The following is an 8,892-nucleotide window of genomic DNA, read 5'->3' on the forward strand; positions in this document are numbered from 1 at the left end:
ATTGCTGCTCCTACGACGGGGTTAGCCACATCCACAGCTAAGTCCAGTTCACCCAGTCGGGATCCACTGCTGGCCCTTCGGTGACGACGCCTGCCGTCCCCCAGCCAGCTTCCACCGGCATGTCGCCGGCCAGCACTGGATCCGGGAAAGGGAAAGCCATACGTGTCATTCCCACTGGATGTGGACTTGGCAGCTCGGAGGACGACGAGGATGAGGGATCAGACTGGTCCGACTTACTTATCTTCAGCTCCTTCGGTTTTTTATAGATCATACGAAGCTATTTTGTCTTTTACTTCGTTCTTCACATTAGAAATGACTTCTCCGGCCACAAGCTACGAGCCTCCACCGTTGTCCAAGTACGGTCAAGCACGCTTCGTGGTTGATGCATTGGATGTTCAGGCAGCGCGTGACTTGGGCCTGCTACGGGATGACGTTGTATTGGACTCGGAGAATTCTGTAGCAGAAAACTACGGCTTGGTGTACGACCGTCTTTGTATTTCTTACATTTTGTACTTGCAAACCAAAAATATTAGCTAAATATTATATTTAAACTTTGCTTCACAAGTCATGTTTCAAACATGTTTTGGAAGCACTTCAGATCGTCCAGTATTGAAATTTCGAAATTGTGATCCGATAACATTTTCAGTTGTTGCCTTGGTGTCTATACTAAAAATTGTATGAAACAGTGTTTCTTGTTTGCGAGTTATAAGATCTCGATTGCGATTGCGTCCCAGACTTGGACATTAAAATATTGAATTCTTTAAGTGTATTTGTGTTTTATGAATTTGTTTTGTGATTTGGAGACGTCTACAATACATTTTTTTTGCAAACCACATCGCTTCTTATGCATTACACGTCCTCAACTATGATAGCACTAGCTGCATGCCATTCTACAATTTCTGTTATGGCGCCTTTGAACAAGAGAGGAAAACACACACGCAACTTCCAACGCAATCTCGACGGCTCCTTTTACAAATTGAGAGTCAGCCAAAATCTAGCTAATCGGCCTCACCCTGAAGAAAACCCGGCGTTTCGACCGCAGAGGCAACGGTTTATTTCGAGGAAGGCAAGCACAAAGAGGGCGAAATGGGGAGACATTTGAGGTTGAGCGCCTTTATGCAAAACGATGGGTCCACACTCTTGAATTCTATTTTGTGCAGTGGGTAAACCATAGAGAGCTAGCGTGGGAACCAGCTAGAAACTTACCTTGGCAACTAAAAATGGATTTTGAGCGAGAAACAATCAACTTCGTGTGGCTATACCAAGCTACCTGCGGATGACGCCGTCGAGCGCCCCCTGCTACCCGACGAAGCTCCAGAACTGTTGTAAGAACGTAGGAAGATAATTAAGTTCGTACGCGAACTTAATACATACTGTTTCCAGTACTATGAGCTCACTGTTTGGATTCGCAAGAAAACAGTGCTTTGTACTGTTTTCTGGAGATTCCTCCATAAAATAACTGTCATGTAATGAATTAATGATGCTCCGTATCTTTCTCTTACAAAGCTCAGGTGCATGTACAGTACAAGCTTTATCGGTATTTTTTACGGTTTTATTTTGAAACGCAAAACTGTTACTTCGAAGTATCCTAGATCAGTTGGCAATTCATATTAAAGAGATCGGCGATGGAGGGCGATGACTCAAAGGCGCTGGAGGAAGCGCTCTCTTTCCTCGCCGACTGCGAGGCGTCGACCGATTGGCTACTCGGATCTGCCGCTGCGATGGACCTAGCTGACCTGGGACTCGGTGATTATAGCGGTGAACTGGACGTGGACCTGGAACTACCAACGCTAATGGAGCAACCGATTCACGCGTTTGAAGCCACCCCCTATCAGCAGATGACTCCCCGCAGACCGCCAGTTTCGGAAACTGTCGTGGCACTCCAAAGGCGTGATAGAAGTACAAGTATCTTTACGGGAAGCCCCACTTCGTTAACAAGCAGTCCAACGCTGCAGACACAGGATTTCAAGGGCAACAAAATCAAGCAACCACGTAAATACTCGAATCGCGCTCGAGACGCACGCCGAGAAGAGTTGGTGTATCTGCGTCAAAAAGTGAAGGGACTGCAGCTGCAGTTGGACCAACTGCGCAGTACACGCAAGCCTCAAACCGTATCGGCGCAGTTTTCATCTGTCGCTGCCCCACCATCAGCAGTGGAGCGAAAGGATGCCAGGATGAAAAATAAATTGGCAGCAATGCGCACCACCAAGATGTCGACTGGAACACCATCTGCTACCTTTTCATCGGTTGCGGCACCCATGGCGAGCACTGCATCTCCAGCGCACTTAGCCGCGGTGTGGGGGGACATGGCGCAGCGCCAGGCCTTGGAGAGGCAAAAGGCAGAGCGTGAGAACGTTCGGCTAAAGTTGGTTTTGGAGAAGCAGATCAAGGTGGCAAAGAGCCTTGAGCGCATCCTAAGAAAACGCCAAAATGAACGAGTAAAGTATCCTCATACCTCGTGATGAGACGTTGTAGTTTATCCGAACTCTACTGACTTATTCCTTGATTTAAGGACATTCTTCAGGTCTTGGGTGGGCCGAGCAAACGAATTCGCCGAGTATCACCCGTGCCGGGGCCTGGTGCGGCACGTGATGACCGCGCAGATTTCGATATGCTGCTTTCTGGGATCGAGAGATCCCGTCAGGAGCTGGATGCCGTTTTCGAAGCCAATGGTTTAGGACGCATGGAAACAGCACACCGCACCGCGAAGATCGAGCACGATGCAACTCGGGGCATGGTGATGGAAATCTACGCGAATAAGGTCATGCCATTTGACATGCCCACGACGGGAAAGGCAGTGTGGCGTCATTTCGCACACTCGATGGACCACATGCCTCACCGTACATACTACGAGAAACAACCGCTGCATATTGAAGCTAGTGACGACACCGTGGTGGAACGCTACGGCCTTGAGATGACGGACGGTCATACGAATGGGGACTTCCACGTGAAGCACATCATCCGGCGATACGTGGAACAGGATCGCATTATTGTTGTGTGGCGTACGATAACAGATACGGTGGAATTTTCGGCCGAGCCAACTCCAGGTATCCGCTTCTTGGAGAAAGGCTACATCGTGATCAAACCTCCTGCTACAGGCCAGCAGGGTTGTACGTTGATGCAGACATGCTACATTATTCGACCCGAATTTCGCAACCGCAATGGGCCTGACCAGTCCCGCAAGGTCGGCGCACTCACCGACTTTGTGCTGAGTTCCGTGACAGGTAGTATCAGTGCGAGCCACCAAATGATTGAGAACGTACTTCTCACTGGGGATCTTAAGAAAGACTAGCGAAGTGTTGGCTTGCCCACTCGGCTGAAAGTAGCATTTAGCAAGTCAAGCCTCGATAAACTCGCCGTTCCCGATAACGTTAATTACAAAATGTGAACAAAGTCTCGTACCGAGCGTCAACTGTAGAAAGCCTGGCTGGTAAGAACCTAGGTGTCCTAACGACTCCACAGTCTAAAGAGTTAAGGGATACTACGTAGTACCTGTCTAGCAGCTAAAATGCTACAGGGTTTTTTTCTTCCACGGCGCTATCCTCGCGTGCGACCTGCGTCAATGCAATTGGTTCAGGTTGGAATCGAAGCGCTCCATCCAACAGATAGTTCTCAATCATTTGGTGACTTGAGCTAATCGTGTGTGAAACAGAGTCTAGCAAAAAGTCTGTTAGAGTGGTGAGAATACGCTCTCGGTCGGCAACATGACCGTAAATCTCCGGACGGAGAACGTAGCACGTTTGTATTAGGGCGCCTCGGCGGCCACTAGCGTTCGGAAGCGCCTTGACCACAGTAAAACACTTTTCATGAAGGCGTACACCTTTTGTAGGCTCGGCAGAGAGCTCGAGCGCCTCGGAATACATGGGCCACGCGATTACAACCCGGTGAGGCTGAACAAATTTCCGGCGGATCTGGCGCACTCTGAAAGCGGCAGTCGCGTTGCGGCTACCAACAAGCTCTAGACCAAAGCTCTCCATCAACGTGTCGTCCGTTGTTTCCGTCTTCTACGTGGCAACAGATACAAGAAAAAGAATCAGACCCCATCGCGACATATTTCAGCCTTAAAAGGACAACAACAAGGCTACCTTCAGTTGCTTCTGGTAAACAAAGCGCGACGGGATGTGGTCCATGGAGTGGACGAAATGCTCCCAAACTGCGTGGCTCGTAGCTTCCACACTGAACGGAACAACCTTGTTGGCGAATATCTCCATAATAGTAGTTCCATTCTCGCGCCGCACTTGAGCATCCGCGTACGTCTTCTCCATGCGAGCCAGCCCAATAGCCTCAAAAACGACGTCCACTTCGTCCAGCGCAGTCTCCAATTCCTTTTCTAGACGAGCAAAAATGGCTGCCTCGTCCTCTTCCTCTGTCGACGTAGGCTTACGGTGCTGCAAACTAGTTAGATATTTGCCCTGAATGGACTCCATCACCTACAAGTTCGTACATACCAACCCGACCACAGCATTGTTAGCAGGGAAATCTTTCTCAATCCCTAAAGCGTTGGAGTTGCAACTCACCCGCAAGCTGGTGCGTTTTGTCAGCATCTTTTCGAGGCTTTTGGCCATCTTAATCTGGCCCTCCAGAATGAGTTTCAGTCTAATATTTTCCAGTTCGACACGGCGACGCTCCTGGTACTGGCGCGCTGCAATTTCGGTCCAGACAGGACCCATAGCCGCGTCCTCCTTCATATCTTCAGGGGACCGTGGTGGCTCACTCACGATAGCATGGCCCTGCAGAGCAGCGAGTGCGAAAGCGCCCTCGGTAAACGTTTGCGCCTCTCCACGAGGAGCGATTCTCGCAGATGCAAGCGCAGGCGCAGCCAATGCTCGACGCTGTGAGAGCTGAAGTGTACGCAATCTCGCTTCCATCGTCTGCACCGTCTTGCGGAGATAGATGAGCTCTTCTTTGCGTTCGTCACGTGCACGGTTCGAGTTGTGAGAGGCCGTTTTGCGCTTTTTGCCAGTACTCGAAGGCGCCTTCTTCTTGCGCTGCTGCTGCTTGGCGGTCGACATGGGAGTCTTCTTTACGGGGCTACTGGTAGCGGTCGTAAGAGTGGGAGTGGCGGAGGGGGAGACCTCCGCACTGAAAGTAGCGTTACTAGGTGGTAGGCCGAGGTTGAGCGGAACGGGCATCGGAGCATGAGCCAATTCGGTGGTCGACATAATGGGGTCGCTGCGATTGGCAGACACGGGGCTGTGCAGCTCATCGTCAGACGGCAGCAGCAAACGTGAGATGGCGGCGTCATAGTCGTCGTCCTGGCAGTCAGCCAGCAAGGCAAGTGCCTCCTGCATAAGCTCCTCTTCCTCTTCAATCTGCCGCTGCTCCATGGCCAAAGCGGAGGAGCTAGCCGCGAGGCAAGCAGACTCAAGCAGGCTCGCAAGCAGACTCAAGCAGGCGCACTGCGCGATGTGTATCGGAAGAAGAATTGAGCTGCGGCTGGGGATGCGTTCAACGCCGGTTGGCTGAAAACCTGCATGGAAATGGTACGTTTATGCCCACATTGCACCAGCTGTTGCAAGTTGAATGGTTGGGCTTCCCTTTCGTGACGGGATCAGTGAGAAGACCTACGGTCAGTCATGTAATATCACCTACGGTAGGTCCCGTAGGGGGTACAGTACTGTATTCGAAGTCCGTCAACATGGCACTGGTGCTACCCGACGACGACTACGACGGTTTTGAGGCGCTTGACGCCGCGCTGAGCTTCGTGGATGCCTATATTTCGATCCCGTCGGTGAGTGGCGAGCGAGGCGCGATACAGCAGCCAGATGGATCGTCCTCGGATGACGCGATACTAGGCGACGAGCTAGATGCGCTGTTGCGGGCGACACTATCGCCGTCATCGTCAACTAGCTCCACGCCGGGCGGCGAGCTTGAGACGCATCAGGAGAAGTTCGAGCTGCCGACTCCGCTGGCGCCACTGAAGGCCAATTTCAGAGCTCCGGACGTCGCTAACGTGAAAGAGAATGGACGATTTCGAGTCGCGGGTGGCTGTAGAAAATCACATTGTCAAGCAGCGCTCGACACAGAGAAAAATAAGCCAAAGAAACGTATCAAGGTGAACCCGAATCGGGCGCGTAATGAACGCAAGAATGAGCTAGCCTACTTGCGCAACAAGGTCAAGCAAATGGAGACGGAGCTGGGCGAGCACATCCGTCATCACCGCATTGACACCAGCTCAGCATATGCGACGCACTCTGCGACGAATCAATCCGCGCAAGCGCTCACTGCTTCCAACAACCCTGATATCCCTCCTTTTTGGAAAGACATGGCTACGCGGCAGAAGCTGCGGCGAGAGAAAGCCGAACGCGAGAATGCACGTCTAAAGCTCGTTCTCGAGGGTCAGATAAAAGCCCGAAGCTTGGAAGCACTTCTTCAAAAGCGGGTACGGCAGCAGGTTTCCGAGTGCGCAGGCCACCTAGGTAAGGTAGGAGACCAGGGCCGCACGTTGGATTTTTTGGCGGACAAGAGCACCTTTGATGCACTGCTGACTAGTGTAGACGCCGCCTTTCACGAGGTGGATCAAGTGTTTGCTACCAATGGGCTAATCAGCAACGAGACATCAAGTCATGACGCTCGCATGCGTGAAGGCGCCAACGGCATGTACCTCGACATCAGCAGCACCAAGCTGCTACCGTTTAGCCAAGATACAGTAGGTGCGACCGTGTGGAGCCACTTTAATAGCACAGAGAAGCACCGCGGTAACTTGTATGAAAAGGCTGTCAAAAAGCTTGACACCAAAGACGACACGGTGATGGAGGATTTTAAGATGGAGTTTTTGGGAAAATCTACGCGAGCAGACTTCCGGGTGAAGCAGGTGCTGCGTCGTTACAACGAGGCTGAGCGCCAGGTTGTGGTGTGGGTCACGAGTGTACACTCCCTAGACGAGGGAAAGACTCGGCCATTTGCGGGGCTCGGCTTTGCGGAGAAAGGGTACGCTGTCATTAAGCAGCCGACATCGCCAGCGCTGCTGAAGGCCGGGTTCACCGTTTTGCAGATGTGCAGTCTCGTCGTTCCTCAGAAAGCCGAGAGCTGTATCGGTGATGCCACGTCCGTTGGTGCTTTCACTGAGTTCGTGCTGAATGTCATTGTCGCAAACACCACCGTCAGTCAGGAGAGGATTGAGAATATGCTGCTGGACCAGGCCCTCAAGGGGGCCCCTCCGCCATAAGTATGTATTGCAAACGTGTACAATAAAATGACATTATTGTTGATTTTTGATGTGCATTTGGCCATGGAATGTTCCACGATATTTTAATTGCTTTCACGCCGTGGCCAACATAGCTCATCCGGAAGACATTCATTCGCGTCGACAGTGTTCTCTTTGTCTCGATGTTGAAAAGTTGCCGTGCCTCCTTCGGCAATATGTTCTCGATTAGCCCCCGGGTAGCGCTAATGCTAGCCACCATGACGCTCAGCACAAACTCAGTATACACCCCGGCCGACTTTACATCCAGTACGCAGCCTCGCGTCATCTGTTGCGATATGAGGCAGCATATTTGTAGCAGCGTGGACGGGGTTTGGCCTTGCTCGAGCAACGCGGGTCGCTTGACGACGACGTAACCTTTGTCGACGAGCGCAAACTTGGAGTACGCCGACATTTGCTGTTCCACCGCCTCCGCCTTGGAGACCCACACCACGACTTGCCGATCTGGCTCCATATGCCGCTGAATTGCCTGCTTCACGCGGAAATCAGCATTTGTGGACTTCCCTGTAAACTTCACTGCAACTTCTTCTATGACGGTATCAGATTCGTCATCCTACGTAGTAACGCAAGACGTAATAACAAACGTAGGCTTTGGGGTTAGAAGTATGAATTCTCCAAACAAAGTGCATCTAGCCTCACCATACCAGTGTCGAATTCTGATTAAGGCTCCCACGACGGCGTCCTATACCTCGGTAGTGATTCCATACCGCAGTGGCAGTTGTCATGAAGTCGAAGGGTAGCAACGTAGCGACGTAGATATCCAAGTACATGCCGCTCGCCGCCTCTCGTATTCTCGCTTCGGTGCTCGGAGTTTCCAATCGACCCAAACCGTTTGTGTCAAACACAGCATCCAACTCTTCTAAGGCCGTGTTCAATCCGTATCGCAGTGACTCTGCTGTCTCTGTCTCCAACACAAAACTCGGACCACGACTCTGTGCTGTCATGCCACTGAATATACTAAAGGGCAGCGCTTGTCTCGCCAACTGGCCACGAATGCGCTTGCCCAGCTGAGACTTCAACCTTCGAGCAAGACTAACCTGTGTGTCTAGCACCATGTGCAACCGGGTATTTTCACTTGCAGCTCTCTCACTCCGGCGCTGATGGCGAGCAGCTATGTCCCAGATAGGAGGTGCTGCGGGTGATGACATAGGAAAGCCAAACATTTGGCTGGAGAAGTCCAAAGTCACAGCGGGGGATGACGGGAGAGTCGCAGGAACCAAGTTGTTAAGGCGCTGCAAGTGCAGAACACGTAGTTCCTCCTCCATCTGGCGCACTTTGTTGCGCAAGAACTCAAGCTCATTGCTGCGGTCGTTGCGTGCCCTGCGTCGGGTCTTCCTGTGAGGCGATCGCGCGGCCCCCTGCGACCACGAGAGCGATTCCATCATTTCCTGCAGCTCGTCGTCATCCTTCTCAGCCTGCTTCTGTCTGTCAGATTCGTCGTCGTCCAGCGGTAGCTGCGAAGTTTTGATGTTGAACTTTGGTATTATCAAGAAATAGAAAACGTCTAAAAGTATCTAAAATCTTTTAAACAGTTTTGAAGTGTCTAAAAGGTTCTAGTGCAAGCAGAAGTGAAGCACTTTCAGATCTTAGTGTCGACCAAACAATCCTCCCTGCTCGCAGTCTGAGTGTGCGCCACGACCAATGGCACCGCCCAGCACTGCCGAAACATCCCCCCAGCAGGCCACCAC

At 51.6% G+C, this 8,892-nt stretch overlaps 4 protein-coding genes across 4 annotated transcripts; 2 read left to right on the top strand and 2 right to left on the bottom strand.

Moving 5' to 3' along the window:
* Positions 1-1,613: 1,613 nt before the first annotated feature.
* Positions 1,614-3,292, top strand: PITG_16271 (M96 mating-specific protein family; the record flags this gene model as incomplete). Its single annotated transcript, XM_002897615.1, has 2 exons — positions 1,614-2,438; positions 2,525-3,292. The coding sequence occupies 2 exons, from the start codon at positions 1,626-1,628 to the stop codon at positions 3,290-3,292; spliced, it is 1,581 nt and encodes a 526-aa protein (XP_002897661.1).
* A 324-nt stretch (positions 3,293-3,616) lies between these two features.
* On the bottom strand, positions 3,617-5,408 carry PITG_16272 (M96 mating-specific protein family; the record flags this gene model as incomplete). Its single annotated transcript, XM_002897616.1, has 4 exons — positions 3,617-3,655; positions 3,819-4,004; positions 4,086-4,430; positions 4,518-5,408. The coding sequence occupies 4 exons, from the start codon at positions 5,325-5,327 to the stop codon at positions 3,617-3,619; spliced, it is 1,380 nt and encodes a 459-aa protein (XP_002897662.1).
* A 230-nt stretch (positions 5,409-5,638) lies between these two features.
* Positions 5,639-7,168, top strand: PITG_16273 (M96 mating-specific protein family; the record flags this gene model as incomplete). The annotated part of the gene is made up of 3 exons (XM_002897617.1): positions 5,639-5,731; positions 5,891-6,152; positions 6,219-7,168. The coding sequence occupies 3 exons, from the start codon at positions 5,639-5,641 to the stop codon at positions 7,166-7,168; spliced, it is 1,305 nt and encodes a 434-aa protein (XP_002897663.1).
* A 221-nt stretch (positions 7,169-7,389) lies between these two features.
* Positions 7,390-8,589, bottom strand: PITG_16274 (M96 mating-specific protein family; the record flags this gene model as incomplete). The annotated part of the gene is made up of 4 exons (XM_002897618.1): positions 7,390-7,395; positions 7,449-7,757; positions 7,849-8,134; positions 8,189-8,589. The coding sequence occupies 4 exons, from the start codon at positions 8,587-8,589 to the stop codon at positions 7,390-7,392; spliced, it is 1,002 nt and encodes a 333-aa protein (XP_002897664.1).
* Positions 8,590-8,892: the final 303 nt, after the last annotated feature.

The sequence above is a fragment of the Phytophthora infestans genome, genomic scaffold (assembly GCF_000142945.1).
Source record: "Phytophthora infestans T30-4 supercont1.43 genomic scaffold, whole genome shotgun sequence".
Classification (NCBI taxonomy): domain Eukaryota; phylum Oomycota; class Peronosporomycetes; order Peronosporales; family Peronosporaceae; genus Phytophthora; species Phytophthora infestans.